Below are 17,178 nucleotides of genomic sequence, written 5' to 3' on the forward strand. Positions count from 1 at the left end.
ATAGCTGTTTACTGTATTATTACGGGTCTAATGTATTCTGACTGGATTAGAAAAGTGTACTATTGTATGCTTCATGTCGAGACCAGTGCAACTAAAAAAATATAGTTCCACAAGGCTGTACTGTACCTTCACGAACAAACTTTTTGCTTTTTAAGTGGTAGCAGGGTTCTTTTGAAGTGCTCCCCTCAGGCAGCTGTAGAACGCAACAGTGTTTAGCCCAAGCTAGAGTCCTTTCTAAACTTCTACTATTTATTTTAAAACTGAATGCCTGTTGCCAAGAAAGGACTTCAAAGAAAAGAAACAGGTTAAAACTCATCACGATGCTAGAAGTGACTGCAGTATAAAACCAGAAAAGGGCAGAAACAGGGGTTAATGATAACTTGAAAATGCAGAAGCAGAGTGAGAGAGTTCCGAAGAAAAGTTGAAGTGAGAGAAAGAGGGAAATCCGCCCTAAACAGAGAAGTTTTGGACTAGAAGAAAAATGCTTTTAAAATTATAGTGTGGTTTCATTGGGGCATAATTAAACATGCTCTGTATGTATGTGTATAATTTTGCATATGGAAGCTATTGTAGCTAATGTGAAAGAATCAATTAAAAGTTAAATTTACCCCAAAGTATATTAACTTAGGGTTAAGAAAAAAAATCCATTTGGCATCACATTAGGACTTGTATTACAGATAAATTCCAGATTACAAGCCAGATCAGCCAATCAAGTATTTCAACAGCATTATCCAGTTTAGTTTTTCATCATCACCGTTACACATGCACTGGAAGTTATCAATGACTCGACTCAAGTGTAGATGACAAAAACAATATAGGAAAAGCTTATTAAATCACCTGAAGCACTCCATATAGAAATAATTCGTGACTCTTCTAAATATGAATGCTGTGCTTCTTCACAAACAATGCCCTACCACTGTGGAGAAGTATTAAGCATTATGACAGTAAAGGATTACTACAGAACAGACAACGAATGATCTCCCAGCTGGGAAGTAACAGGTATTTTTATATAAATTTAATTACCAAAACATTTTATACCAGGGCTACCAAAGCAGTGAACTCCAGACCAGCTCTGGATGACAAACAATTTTTTCTCAAACTTAAACCAAGGCCCCAAACACACGATCTCCCTCCTGCAGGGAATCCCCAGTCCACTGTGACCCTGTGAGGAGCAGCCAGGGGCAGCATGCAGCCCCAGCTCCCAGCCACAGCAGCACGGAGCAGCACCTGCCTGGCCTGACAGGGACGGATCCCTGGCCCGACAGGGACGGATCACACACGGACTTCCAGCAGAGCAGGTCCTGGCAGAAATTGGCAGCGCAAAGTCAAAACTGAATAGTCCTGCTCTAGACAGGCAAAGCTAATTCCATTTAAAAACCATACTCTAAAACTTTACGTACTACATTTGCATTGAAACAAATTTCTCTATTCACATTACCTTAAGGAAAGGTACAAGATATGGCTGAGGAGATGATTTGAGTTCCGATTGAAGGCGGCCTGTAAATTCTTCCGGATCAATCTTTGCATCCTTCAGGAGGAAGGAGAAAGCATCAACAAATCACTTCAGTTGTTTATTTGGGTGTTTTTTACCCACACAATATAAATGTATGTATGTCTAGGTAAACAGACTACCACATCAAGAAGAAATTCCAAAGCTGAAGTCCCTCAGCTCCTCTGTATCTATAAAATCCTTCTATCACGGGCTAATCTATATATGTAACACACCACTCAGAAGGCAGGGAGTTTCCCTGGGGATGCACAATTTCAGACAATGAGATCCCACTCTCAAGTCTCTTCGGATTTCCATTCTCTTGCTAATACTTAGATAGTGATATCTTTTAAAAGTATTAGTCAAAAAAGATGTTGTTGAAGCAACCTTACAAACTATTATAGAATCTGTCAGCTCTTGTAATAAGAAAATATCTTTACTTAATTCGAAAACCAGCTGTGAAGGTTCACATTAACTTCATTGAACACGTGTATGTGCATACATAAAACTACAAATTTAAAGCACACGCATATCTAAAAGGTACACATATGAAAGTTTCACGTATATAAATGCGTGTATGTATATATACCTGTATATACTCACAAAATATACATTTATATGAAATATGCATTCAGTAGTTAACGCAGGAGAACTCTATAACCCAGGTGTATTTTATGCTGCTTCCTAAGCACCATTAGTTACACACTCAGGTTGTAAGAAAAACATTCATTAGCTTTCCTGAACTGATACAGAACAACAAGAAACGAAAACAACCTTCAACATATTACATATGTGTCTCCTTACTTTGTTTAAAATATTATAAGCAGTTACTTTGACTTAGTCAATCTTCTTAGTTTTCAAAAGTTAAACCAAGTTTTTACTGGAATCGCTGAATATTATTGTCAAATGGCTCATACTTGAAGTAAGTCTTAGGCTTGTTGAAATTACACAGGTTTCTCTGTCGATTATTTCAAAGATATATGTATCAACTGCCAATCTTCTGTGTCAAATATTTGCATTTTGATGCAGCCCAACTCCTTTCATTTTCATTACAGCAAAATAAAATTGTTAAGATCAGCTCAGTAGTTTCCAGCACATGTAAATAACAACCTTAACAGAAAATGAAAGATAACTAAACATTTACCAACAAATCTTGAACCAGAGCTTTCACATTACGGGACGTTTCTGGAGATGGTGAATTATGAGAAGCAAGTTTTATAAGGGTAGCTAAAAAGTTTTTGCATTTTTTCACATTCTCTTGCATTTCCTGCAAAAGCCAAAGAAAACAAATATCAGATCCAGGCTATTTTTCAATCAGGATCAACATACATTCGGATCACTCTAAAAATGGAAAATGATGAGATTGTTCTAATTCAGGCAGGACACATTTGAAAAACTTCTGCAGCTGTTTTACTATTGCTGCTAGTTACTTGCCATTTTCTTCATCTCTTTATGTAACTGAACATCATATCTTACAAACATTAACAAAAAAAAACAATGAAAGAAAGGGTTTTAATATTATACAGATTGTTTTGATAAAAATCACCTTAAATATGATAAGTAACACAAGTTGTGGGAGATGCATTCTCCTTTGAGATTCCCAGTACACAATGTACAATATTCTCCAAGCCATCTTAATTTGTTAAATTATTGATTCGGTATATTTTTGTATACAGTGACTACAGAAGCAAAATCAAATTAGAAATAGTCTTAAAACATCAACATATTGTCAGTAGGAAAACAAATGCTTTAATTATTTCAAGCCATTGTCTTTATATGGTGTAATTACTCCAAGAAACGGGAACGTTATACCTCAGTGTAACCACAGTTTTGAGTCCCAGGACTACAATACTGAAATCCATAGACTGAAGGCCTGATTGTTCTGTCTACAGAAACAGAATAGTTCTTTCACTACTGATACATCCATGACAGGATGGGAAAGCTGACCACCAGTGTTCTTTCTCCCTCTCTGAATTTAAATTCCCTTTAGTTGAAATGAGGGGAGGGGGTTCTTGTTTGTGAAAGTATTTGTTCCATCAAGAGAACTCCGGTTGTTTCTGCTTCTTTCCGCTTCTGAATAGACCCAAGAAGTTCATAAAGTACTCTAGAACACAAAGTATCTAGTATTCCAAAGCCTACCTGTGATACAACTGTAGTGCCGGGTACGGGAGAGCTCGGTATGACCTGGGGCTGTGCTGGTACTTGCGCTGCTGTGTGAGGGGGAAGCGGCAGCCGAGGCTGACCCTGGTTTTGTGCTGAAGATTGAGTTTGTCCACCAGTAATTACTGCAGGCTGTTGAGAAGCTGCTGTTCCAGTTGCTACTGTTGTCTTGAATAGATTTTGAGCACTCGTTGTAGCTACTGATACCTGTTAAAATTTTATATTGAAAAAACAGGTAATTATCATCTTTTAATTCCCTTACTCAGCCATAAAGTTCTTGAAAGTCTGACAAGAAAATACGTGTTTCCTTTCAAATACATCCTTACCAACAAAATAAAACCATTTACTTTACTTATTATATCCATAATTTTGTCACCCTTTACTGAACAGTGAAAGTTCTCATTTAAAGTTAATTTAAAAAATAAATGTACCACTAAAAAACAAGTTTCTGTTATCCTGCCTTTGAAGTCACGCGACGATGTGACTTCAGAAACAGCTTTCTGCAAATTTGGCCCTAAATATAAAGAAGTCAACCTCCAATGATCTGTGGTCTTGTCATCAGGTTTCCCATTATCGGTACCCCAGCTGCCACGACAGCTGGGATCCAGAGGACAAAAATGCACTGCTGCAGCCTCCCGGCCTAGCAGGAACGCGGCAGTAGCTGCTGCACCAGCTGAGCCAGGCAGCACGGGGGACGTTGTGGGTCCTGCAATGCTGGTGACCACACAGTAGACACCACAGCTCTCAGCAGGACACACATAGAGCACAGTGCAGCCACCACCGATAAAGGATTTACAGGTCCAGCTCATTCATGCTTTCTTCTTTTCAAAAAATACTCAGAAGCGAATCTATGCAACCCCTAAACTGTGTTGGGGTCACCATCCCTGGAGGTATTTAAAAGCCATGTGAATGTGGTGCTTAGGGACATGGTTTAGTGGTGGAGCTCTCAGTGTGAAGTTTATGATTGGACTCAGCAATCTGAAAAGTCTCTTCCAACCTAAACAATTCCGTGATTCTGCAAAACAGCACAAAATAAGAGCTAGGCTATCACTCAGCACCTTCCTAACAGTCTGACTAGAATCACAGAATAGTTAAGGTTGGAAGGCACCTTGAAGATCAACTAGTCCCAACCCCCCTGACACGGGGCAGGGACATCCCATCGAATCAGGCTGCCACTAAATGTTCATTATTAATTTCTGGGATCATGTTTGTAACAAAAGCAAACATAAGAACATTAAAACTCACTTTTGAAAACAACACAGAATTAAAAACAACCTTTTCTTCACCCATCTTTTGCTTTTTATGTTCTTGGTACTCACGGTTGTGTGTGAAAGAATAGAGCCTCCTGGCAGGGTCACTGCAGACGTCGCGCTGACAGGGGCAGCAGTTGACTGAACAACTTTGGCTTGCACTGGGAGTCCCAGGCGGACAGTAGATGTGGCTACAGACGTTGGTTGCTAATAAAGGAAAAATAAGCATTTTAATTTTTTTCTCCCTAGTAACTTGATATCCAAGACTTTTTAATAATAAACAAAGACAAATGTTCTAAGTAGCTGGAGTAATAAATCATGGACAATATTGTTTCTCACAAGACAAAATTAATTTTCCTTGATTTATATTTTATGTCTCCATAATTAATATTTTCATAAAGAACTACTTGTTTTAGATTTTACAGTATCTATTAAACCTACATAAAATGCTTCTTGAAAGAACATCCAGTATACTTATGAGAGCTCCAAAAGGAACAAAGGCCCAGGCAGGCCCTGAACGCCCCAGGCATTCCTTACCAAACAGTCCAGCAACATCATCTACTGGATATCAGTCTTGTGTACTTGGGGAAAAAAAGGGAAAATATAAAAAAATATACCTGACATCTGAACAAAACCTTGTTTTGTTGGGATAGCTTTCAAGATTTTTAAAATCTCGACTAGGGACGTCTTCCATACTGAGACAGCCTAGAGGCAATAAACAGCACCATCGTGAGTAGGTAGAACTGGCTGGGTTTTGGAAGAAGGATCATAGAAGCTTTTTCTCATTTTAAATACCATTTCTCATTTTAAATACCTCTTTTCTCCATCGGAAAGAAGATCACTTGCTTTGATTTCCTTAAAACACCGGTTAAATGAAACTATATTTACATGATGAATGTTTGCATTTAAAAACATAAATAAATACCATAAATACTGTGTATCTTGTTCCTATACTTAAAATTAGTGTTTACAACCTGAAAATACAGCATGCCTCTGCGATCTGCCCCCTTCTTGTCAGTAAGTGCTTCAAGAGGTGAGGATTTACAAAGCAAGCAGATAACCAGGCAAACTTTGGGAAGCTGCTCAGTCCCAGGAAAGATCTGAGGTCAGAAATCCGCACATACACAGCTCAGACCGACAGCTAGAGATTTTTTTTCCTCAGCTATAAAATGCCCACAATCCATCACAGGAACATATTTGAAAGCAAAACTGCATTCTCTTTTTATCAGAGTGTGCCGGGATAGAACGAGGGGAGGTGGTTTTAAGCTGAAAGAGGGGAGACTGAGATGAGATTTTGGGAAGAAATGCTTTCTTGTGAGGGTGGGGAGGCCCTGGCCCAGGGTGCCCAGAAAAGTCTCAGCTGCCCCATCCCTGGAGGGGTTCAAGGCCAGGTTGGCTGGGGCTTGGAGCAACCCAATCCAGTGGGAAGTGTCCCTGCCCACGGCAGGGGGGTTGGAACTCGTTGGGCTTTGAGGGCCCTTCCAAACCAAACAGGAGAAAACTGGAACGTGAAGACTAAACTCACCCTGTTTTAAAACTCAGTAGTGACAAAAGCCCTTGATACAAAAAGGCAGTAAATCTATTAATGTGCTGGATAGAAAGACAAAGGCCTTCTACAAAAGAACTGCAAACAAAGTAACACAACTGTTCACTGACATGGTTCCATAACTCATAAATGTTCAAAAAGTAAGAACGAAATGAGCGGATGTCAAACACAACAAGGAACCACCCTAGAGAAATTCTTAGTTATCATGATAATGATCTTCAAATGACAGCTACAAGTTGCCAAAAGACACTATAAGGATTCCCAATACAAAAACTTCAAGAAGAACTCGTAAATACTATTTAGAAACAAATAGCTGTGTTTGCTAGGAGAGGAAAACTGTAAACAGATCTCATGAGAAAGCCATCAAAAATAAAACAAAAATTATCAACATTATATTAAAAAATCATAACCCAAAGCGTCAAGATCCTACTGGAACAATCTAAAAGAATTTATGCTGTTCTTCAAAGAAAAAGAGCTAAGGTTTGCTGTGATGCTATTAAATTCCCAAATTTCAAGAGAGACTTAGAAAGGAACAGATTTTCAAAAACTGTATTATTTTATTAAAAACATTACTTATTTTTAAATTTCCTAAATACATGAAAGTAATGTTTAAGAGATTTTTCCCTTGTACTCAGACTGTTTTCTGAGGTTTTAAAAGATATGTTAATGCTATGAAAATGTAAACAGTAGAATTTGTTAAGTAGTGAGGACTTTTTATCTCCTTATACAGAAGATTCATTCACCGCGAAGAAAAGGAAGGAAAATGGTTTTGTGGTTAAAGCACAGCCGAGACCACACAGTTTGTACTTTCTCCAGCCTTTCAACCTACCTGCCCTGCTAACACAAATATCTTCTCCAGAATACTGCACAAGAAGCCCAAAAACTGTCTACAACAAAATGAATAGTACAGAACAGCTTATTTGATAAGAGCGGTAATGCGCCTCAGGCAACTACAAAGATTTGTCAAATTAACTTTTTTCAGAAATTTTAACCAAAAAAGGCATTGGTCAGAAAAGCAGAAATGGTGTGAAAAACAGTAAAAAAAAAAAAGAGAGAGTGCGCTCAATAAACAAAAAAAATTACCAAAACTAAAAGATGACATAGAAATACAAATCCTGCTGAAAACACAGGCATAGGATATTATCACAACTATCTCGGATCCTAAAGGCTCTGCTTTAGCAAGAACAGCTCATGAACATCAGCCAAGTTAGACCCGCTCTCAGCATCACGTGCGATGGCAAAGACCAAGCTGCTGTCGTCTGCATTAAACTGATTTCATGGCAAAATATCACCACTTCCAGAGCAGGCGATTCAGCACTTCACACAAGTTCAAAGTACTTTGTTTTTTCATTTTAATAAAAGCATCGTAAAGTAAAACTTAACAGAAAGTAGATATCTAACACAGAAAACACATCAGTAAAGTTTACATCATGAACTTGAAATTCTGATGAGTAGATGTTAGAAAAATGCCTAATGCAAGGAAAAAACAAAGCTAGAAAAGAATTGGCAGTTTTAAAAATACAACCATATGTTGGACTATTCATGCGATGAAAAGAAAACTCAAGTGATGGGTAAACTTTTGTGGCAGAAGAATTGTTAAATACCCCACTTAGCTGCTTAAATATTTGGACTAAACCATCAAACTTTACCTATAACTTTATAAACTTCCTTTTCTGATCGCTAAAAATATACAAAGCAAAACATATGGAAAACACATTTTGAATCAAACTTGAGGCAAAAACATTTGTAAAGTCTAGGACCAAATCCATTTCAGGCAGCACCCTGTGAAAATTCCAACATCTACTATTTCACTGGATTTATAAGTTCTGGTAACAGACACTCCATAATAAAATATTATGAGCCAGGCTAACATTGGTCTTCCCTGCAAGATACTCACTTTATATTCCTGTTATACGGCAGCACTTTAATTTTGTAACTAACTAACATAAAATATTTTTCATTAAGAATAATTTAAAATAAGTAGCTTATTTTTTACTTTTTGGTTATGAGTGTAAAACCAACTGGGTAGTAAGAGACCAAAACCAGCAAACAAAGTCATCTTCAAACATATGAAAAGCAATAAACTGTACAAATGAAAAACGTAGATAAACAAAAGAAACTCACCAAAGAAAAACTAGATGGCAGCACCTACCTATTTTTCCTAATTTCACAAGTATAAGCTTCAAAACAAGATATGGAGGCAAACATTTAATGCAATCTAAATAATCAGTTTTAAAAGATCTCTGAACTTAATTATTACCCCTGAAGAATACAGTAATGCAACCCCATGCTTACTTGTTCTGTTTGTAATAAAAGGATCCAAACCAAACTGAAGTTCCGTCAAATTATAGCTTGTTTCCTAAAAATCCTGTACCTTCACTGAGAGCCTACTGCAGATAAAATTTTGGCATCATTAATCACTTTTTAATATCCAGCTAAATTAACATCGAGAACTAAACTGTAGCTAAAATCATAAAGAGAAAATGGTTCAATCAGAATTATGTACACTCACCACAAACCAATGTTCGCTTTAAATATTCAAATCTTTTTTATTTCATTAAATAAGTTTTTTTCAAAGCAGCATGGTATCATTGAAAACGTACTCACAGTACAAAAAAATTGCACTTTCTAACGCAGCAAAAACTATTATCATCTCACGTAAGATCGAGTACTTCCATACAAAACATAGGATACTCATTTTAAAAAGTCAAGCCTCCAGAAGCGGCAGCAAGAAGATGAATTTCTAGTCATAATCTGAAAAATTACTTTTCAGTACACACAATTTCCTGTATTTTAGAACGTAATCCTTTTTTTGATTAATTATAACGATTACTCAAACAAGGAACTGACAGATCTGTGGATGTGGTGCTTACGGACAGGGTTTAGTGGTAGACTTGGCAGCCTTGGGGTTACAGTTGGACATGATGATCTTCAAGGTCTTTTCCAACCCAAACGATTCTGTGACCACTTCTAAAACCTCAGCATAATATTGGTCATTAGACATTTCCCCCAGAAACAAATGAATAGTCTCTGTTAATAAAGCATCCACCTAATGAAATAGAAGTCTAGCGTCTAGTGCTGACACGATAAACCTTCAGAATTTAAACCTTCACAATCTAGTTTTAAAGGGCTGTCAACCACCATTTGTAAAGAGCACTCTAAGGTCAAACATATATAAAACACAGGCAGAGTCTGCAGCCCACATGCAGAGTCAGAGAAGGTCAATGTGCTTTTCCCCAGGACAACATTAATTATTTCTTATCCTTGTTAATCACAACAAATAAAGAAATCATGCAGTAAAGTTTAGGCAGCTACTACAAAGATCTCTCAAAGGAGACAAATCCTGATAAGCTACACCACCATGATTCTAATCCTGCCACACTAAAATAATCAAACTGCTGCATCTTGCAAGACATTTATCATTCCCAAGGCCCTTCTGGTTTCCTCGGTCCTCAACCAGCTTATTAGATGACAAGCATCTATAACACAGTGGGGTATTTACCTGGGCACAATTCTGCACAAAAGCAATTACATCTTTCTAACACTCAAACCTGTTCAGATTTTAAGTATCTACAAACACAAGAACATGCAGGATCCTCACAAGTTTATTTTTATAGAAATCCAGCAAGTCAATTAACAGACTTTCTACAACTTTAACTGCTTCATACAACCAGAGAACAGCTGCCTGCGGCTGAGATGATCAACTCCCAACATCTGCTGTGCACACATCTTCATGCAGGATCCAAACTCCAGCCTTCCAATAAAGACTGAACACACAAAGCCAAGCAGTCAGTCCACTTTTTTGTCTGCTTCCTAAGACTCTATATACAATAACAGTGTATTCCTCAAACGCTTTCAAACTACAATTAATTTATTAATATTTAATTTGCTATGTAAGTCTCCATTCTGAATTTTAATTCTGTGCGCTGGCCACAGCAGTTAAAGCTATGTGAAAACTAAGAGTATGAAATAGAGCTCAAACAAACTCATTTTAACAGACTGAGATCATAGTCTTGGTACAGTCCCACCCCACGACTTCTGTTTTGCATTCATGCTGTGCACTTGTTCCAGGATCCACTGCTATAGCGTGTGCTATACAGTCCCTTGCAGTCACTTCTAAAGCAGGGATTGTACTCATTTACAAAGACCCAAACAACCAAAGACAGACAAAATGAAAAGAAGAACTTGTCTGGATTTCTGTTGTCAAACTAGTCAAAAAATGTCAACATGAACACAGGTTTACCTCTGTGTTTATTTTTCCTGAAATACATTTACCTTTGAAGGCTCCTACAAGTCTTCTCATCCTTCCAGGTATCACAAATTTAAACATCATATAGCTGCCTTTTCTGTGAAGAGTTCTGTTATGAATTTCATCCAATACTGCACTTACCTCTTTTCTGAGAGCATAAAGCTCTTTGAGCGTTTCCAGACTTTTATTTATGCCTTTCCTGAGATTCTTTCCATTGAAATACAATCTTCCCAGCAACACTCATTTCTAAATCCTTCATTCTAGTTGGCTACTCTGTGTTTTAGATTCCACATGTTACTAATTTACTTTCAAGCCTCCAATTCTATTCTGGCTTCCTTCTCTTCCAAGAAGTTTATCATTGGTTTTGGTTTTGAATTAAATTTCATAATCTTTTAGACTATAAATATGGTGTAATGCACCGAGCATATATTGGGATAGTAATTGAGTGTTAAACATCAGGAAACACGTGTTTAAGTTCTTTCAAGCAACTTATACAACAATCAACTGAGAAAACACAAAGATACCCTCTTCATCTCTTTCGACGCAGAATTATTTGTCACTTCTGCAGACAAAAACCTTTGGTAAAGCTACCTGAAACTCTATGATTATTATGGCACAGCTACCCTGTACTAACATCCAAAGATATTTGCCTTTACATTTCAGTACCATAATGCAGCTCTAGCCCCAGAGCATGAAGCTGAACAGCTTCCCTATAAAATTTTAAACCAATGCAGCCTACGTAGTAATCTATAAAAGCAATACACGTTGAAAAGAAATCACTTCTGAGTTGAAATAAACACACTCCACTGAAGAGTTTGGGGTAGGAAAGCACACTGATCTGTCAATCCATATAAAAAAAGAAACTGTAGTCATAACAGACAAAATTTTAAGTGTAGACAGATCACAGCCAGAAGTAAATCAAAGGAATCAAACCTTTCTCTAGAATTTGGTATACTAGAAAAGTTAATTCTTGTAAATCCTTTTACGGAATGTGCTTAGCTTTTTCTTTTCTAATTTCTAGGACAATCTCTAGCTATCCTGTGCACCCACTCAGTGCACTGGGCTATCGCCATGCTCCTGATCCAGAGGAACACGAGGTGCTGACTGAACCAGTGGCATACAGTCCAATCGGTTCCGGTTAAGACTGAGCCTTTGAGCCTCCACTGATCTCCGTCTGAAAAAGGCCTTGAGAGTCTCTATAAAGTTGGGTTTTTTTCTTAAACACAAAGAAAATTCCTAGGCTGCGGAAAATAAACTGTACTTGAGTGAGTATTCCCTGCTTTCACAACAAAAAAATGGGAGGAAAACATATTTGCAAAAACATACAGGCTAATAACGTGTAAGAGAGAGGAAAACAGTGTATAAAAGTAAAGCGAAATCAAGTCAGATGTACCTGAGCTGTTGACAGGCGAAACACAGGGCCAGTTGTGGGCACTGAAAGTCTCGGTGAAATGCTGGTGGGACCCTGTCCCTGCGTTTGCACTTGAGCCTGCATCTGCGCCTGCGCTAGAGCCTGTTGAGGCACCATGACAAGCTGTCCGGTGTCCGTGCGCACCAAGACCATGCCTGATCAGAACAAAAGAACAATAAAATAAAGAATAATATGAATAACATATAAAGGACTATTTAATCACAGAATACAAAATAAATACAATGCATAGCACTGTACATTTTTCATTATATTGTAACTTTTTTCTTTATTCTGGTGTAAAGTGAGATTTTATTTCAAAGAAGAAAAGGAGCCTATACTAGTGGACAAAAACTAACACCCAGTTCACCTTGGAATTCAAGTAACAGCAGTTTATGGGTAACAGTGATGAAAGAAAGAGTCACTTGAGTGTAGAGGCATATAGCAACTTTCAGCAGTTCGGCAAGGGTCAGCAGAATGAAATTAGAAAGGAATATTCATTAAAAATAAAGTACCGTGACAATCCAGTAGCTGAGAACAGAATTCAGTATGAACATACCAGGGACAATGACATGAGAACTTTACTACAACAACAGCTTTAGGGGACGTGTACACGCAGACATCAGGCCAGGTACGTTTCTGAGGATACAATATCTCAGATTTAGGGAATTGTTGAGCATTAACATGTGGATTTATTAGGCACTCACCATCATCACACTGGGAGGCACTATCTGTGGTTTAGACATGAAGAAAAGCTAGTGCCGTGCCCAGAGAACAACCCAAGGGCTCCTCAGCACAAAATGATACATCGGGAAAAAGACCAAAGGAGCTGTTTTCAAATTAACAGAGTATTTGTTAAGTATTTTCTTAGACTCTCTGGCAGTAAATGATTATATTTTCAGATTATTTTCTAGTAACACATTTCACAAATAGAGATTTTCTACACAACACAGTCAGTGCCATCAAATTTTGCCCTAAGTGGAACTGGCCCAAGTTTTCCACATTCAGCAGGACAAAAAAGGGGAGACAATGGTTAAGTCAGTCCCTGGATCACCTGGAGCTTCACACTTGTTCAAGATCACCACAAAGCGTGTCATGCCTCCCCTGGATCTCTCAGAATTAAGAAGCAGTTCTCCGGCCAGATTATCTTACAGGAACATCCAAGTTAGTTCCAGAATACATTTTAATAACTTAACCTAGACAGGCTACAACGTGGGATACAACTGGTCTAGGAACACAAAATCATCTTGCCTGTAACTACTGGAGAACCAAAAAGCAAGAGCCTAGGAAATCAACTTTTATTCTCTTCATAAAGTCAGCAGACATCGTTTCTGCAACTTACTTGTTTGTGCAAATTACTTCATATGTATTTTTTAACTTCTCAAGGGAAAATAAAAACAGTAAAAGCTTACATTCACTTTAAATTTTTTTTCAATTGTATTACATCAAGCAAGAAACAAATTTCATTAGTACCCCACATCAAGAAAGTCTTTTTTTTGAGTGTCTGACATAGAAAGACAAACTCCAGCCTCGGGATGAACACGAGTGAACGGCAAAACCAATAAACGTTCACTCATGTAGTCTGAGATGCTCTCTGCCAACCGTGCCAAGCTTTACGGTAAAAGGCAGAGAGCTACAGCAAGGACCACATCTCAAAGACACGGTCCTAACTCTCTCTCAAAGACCAGAGAGTCATTTCTAAAAGAGCTGGAGTGGGAAGCTTTAAAAAAAAGACAGCGTTTTAGATTCACCAGCCCTTCAAGCACCAAAAATTGTAGAGAATTCTGTATTTGGTATTTGCCATTCCTAAACCATTTGGGCACACAAAAATGAGCCAAACAGGCATCACTTCTCTGATTGTGTGGTGAAGCTTATCTACAAATCTTCATAGGATAATGCCTACCACACTAAAAAACTCAAGCTGTGTTTGCACCACACTGATTCACAGGCATTCTGTTAATTTATCTTCTAGTTTTCTAAAACTCCTTCTCAATTAAAAAAATTGAATGGAATGGACAAAAGAATCGCAACACATGCCACAGAGTTACAATAAAAGCTGCAGACATAATTGCCACTATAGATGCGTAGATGCTCACGAATTAATGTTATGTTTAAATTCAATTTGGAGGACTTGAAATTTATTTTACTGAATAAAACGTACAAACTAGAATCTGGCTAAATTATGAGAATTATTTGTTTCCTTACTCTGACCCCCGTAAAGATAAAGTACACAACTTACGAGTATTCTGTGCTAAAATAACCTATTTTTAAAAAACGAATTTCTGCTTTAAGCAGAAGTTTACAATACGGGAGTTTCAAAATTAGTTAGAAATTATCTACTAATTTAAAGAGTAAAAACTCAAAAATAACATTGTCTTTTCTGAATACTTTCATCTCAGACTAATCTATCTTTGTGTTTCTGCAAAGTCAGTGGATTTCAAACTATCTTGTAATAAAATAAAATTCTAACTTTCCACAGTCTTATTTCCAGAACATATTGTAAACCTGAGTCCACATTGCCTTCAAGGGCTCTGTTCTCATCTTCTGTTTGAAAATTAAGTAGCAGAACAAAGTACTGACAGGATAAACTTCAGAAACTGTATGCAAAGTTATGATACACATTATCATATGTGTATATTAACTGTCAAACAGATTAACAGCAGGAAATCAAATGTAGCCTGAATAGCAACCTCTCATCTGTTTTAAGTCAGTCTTCATGAAACCACCGAGCTTCGCCTGGCTGGAGCATCAGAACATGGAGCAGGCATTTCATAAACGGTGGTCAAAGACGCAACTCATCAAAGTCCACCTAGAAGCACCTTTTACATCAGCACATTTTTGCTCCACTTAGCTAATAAATACCAATTATTTTCAGAAGCATGGTAGAAAGAACAAGTTACTTCAGACTGCACTGATATCTCCACGCATGCTATTAATATTCATACCAAAAAATAAATTGGCTCTTAAATCAAAAATGCACAAACCTACCAACTTTCCGCAACATATAGGGGACCAGTGAACGCTTCCCAATTTCAGATTAAATGACACACAGATAAAGTGGGAATGACTGGGATGAAGGGATGCAGCTTGGTTTGTTTACCAACCTCACCAAATTTACTTTTTTTGGTCATGAAAGTTAAGAAACTAACAGAACAGAAAGGATTCAGCAGTCACTTCAGACATGGAAATAAAATCATCGATGCAAGGGCTGCCCAGATGCAGCGGAGAATGGCACAATCACTCCCCAAAACTAAGCATTTGAGATAAAACAGCACAAATTATCCAGGATTCACAGCAGAAGACACTTTCTGAGGAAGCAAAACTTTTCAAGACTATCAAAGAGCAAAGCAGAAAGTGGAGCCCTTTGAAATAATGATGCTAACAGCCCAGAGTCCCACAAAACACACAGAAAAGGATGCAAACAGCCTTTGAAAACACATAGAAAGGGATGCGAACAGCCCAGAGTCCCACAAAACACACAGGAAGGGATGCCAACAGCCCAACGTCCTTAAAATACGCAGAAAAGGATAAGAGCAGCCCTGACTCCTTCAAAACACACAGAAAAGGATAAGAGCAGCCCTGACTCCTTCAAAACACACAGAAAAGGACGCCAACAGCCCGGGTTCGCACCGCTGCACCCCCGCACGAAGTAACTTACCGTGACCGCCGCCCTCTCCCTAACACGAGCAACTCATTAACCAACAGCCCTAATTACTTTGCATCCTCATTGCCGGCCGCCCGCCTGTCAGCCCTCGCCCCGGGGCGGGCGGCTCCTCCTCAGCACACGGAGCAGCGGGAAGCAGACAAGTTTCCGCGGGCGCAAGCGGCCGGGCGGAGCGGCCGGGGCGCACTTACCGGGCGGGATGGTGAAGCCGGGGGGCAGCTGGATGGTGGTTTGCTGGGGCGGCCGGACGATCAGCTGCGGGGCCACCAGGCGCGGGGCGGGCGGCGCGGGCCGGGGCGACAGAGCCTGGGGGGCGGCGGGGAGGGCGCCGCCCGGCTTGGAGGCGCCGCCCGCCGCCGCTTTGGCCGCGGCGCCGTTGGCGAGCGCGGCCGGTCCCGGCGCGGCGGCGGGCGCGGGGCTGGCGGAGCCGCCCAGGGCGGGGAGCTTGGGCTGCGGGTCGGCGGCTCGCACGGCCGCGGCCGGGGAGGCGTCGGCGGGGTCGCCGTTGGCGCTGCCCGCGGGCTGGGCGCGCTGCGGCGGGGCGGGGGCGGCGGCGGCGGGCGGGCTGCCGCCGGGGCTGGCGGCGTCGCGGGCGGGCACGTGGAGGGGCCGGGCGGGGGGCGCGGCGGGGCTGGGGGCGCGCGGGAGTGATTGCTGCACGCTACTACTGTTTACACTCGCTGCCCGCCCCGCGCCCGCCGCCGCCGGGGCTCGGGGCTCCGCGGGGCCGCCCGACGCCGGCTCGGGAGCCGGGGGCGGCGCGGGGCGCCCCGGCGGCGGCGGCGGCGGGACCGGGCTGCCCTGGCGCGGCGGCGGCTGGGACGGGGCGGAGGTCCTGGGCTGGGGCGCCTCGGCCGAGCTCCGCCCGGCGGCCAGCTGCGATTCCAAGGAGCCCACCAGGTCGCTGACCGCCTTCTCGTCCACCTCATCGGAGAAGAGCAGCATCTCTTCCAGGGGGTCGGAGGCGCCCGCCGCCATCTTGCGCTGAGCTGGGAGCCGGCGGCGCACCGCGCAGGCGCGCCGGGCTCTGCCAGGCGCGAGGCACGCTGGGAGGGGCTGAATGGGCACGCCCCCGGCGGCGGGGCGGGGTCTAGCGGGCGGGGTCTCTGTGGAGTGGGCGTGGTCTAGGTGTGCGGACTGTGCGCTCCACGGTGGGCGGGACCTCAGAGTGGGCGGTGGCAGTCACGGGGTGGGCGTGGCTCGAGCAGAGTGGGCGCGGTTTAATTCGAATGGACCGGGGCCTCAGGGTCTGTGGACAGATCCGCTGTGGGCGGGGACAGTCTTGGTGGGCGTGGCCTCTATGTTGAGTCGTTCCCTGTGTGGGTGTGGTCACTGTGTAGTAGTGGGTCCCTGTGTGGGCGTGGCCTCTGTGTTGGACAGTTATGGGTGGGCGCAGTCTCTGTGCTGCGCGT

General features: G+C 41.0%; 1 protein-coding gene across 1 annotated transcript in view; it reads right to left on the minus strand.

The window, feature by feature from the left end:
• The window catches only part of LOC128853516 (transcription initiation factor TFIID subunit 4-like), a 128,618-nt gene extending 111,859 nt beyond the window's left edge, over positions 1-16,759 (minus strand). Inside the window, exons 1-6 of the mRNA XM_054079067.1 lie at positions 15,958-16,759; positions 12,088-12,260; positions 4,969-5,106; positions 3,629-3,856; positions 2,634-2,756; positions 1,439-1,528 (exon numbers count right to left, since the gene is read on the minus strand). Coding sequence (XP_053935042.1) covers positions 1,439-1,528; positions 2,634-2,756; positions 3,629-3,856; positions 4,969-5,106; positions 12,088-12,260; positions 15,958-16,744 — 1,539 coding nt within the window. The 5' untranslated portion in view covers positions 16,745-16,759. The remainder of the gene's footprint in view (positions 1-1,438; positions 1,529-2,633; positions 2,757-3,628; positions 3,857-4,968; positions 5,107-12,087; positions 12,261-15,957) is intronic.
• Positions 16,760-17,178: the final 419 nt, after the last annotated feature.

This window comes from Cuculus canorus, chromosome 13 (genome assembly GCF_017976375.1).
Source record: "Cuculus canorus isolate bCucCan1 chromosome 13, bCucCan1.pri, whole genome shotgun sequence".
Classification (NCBI taxonomy): Eukaryota; Metazoa; Chordata; class Aves; order Cuculiformes; family Cuculidae; genus Cuculus; species Cuculus canorus.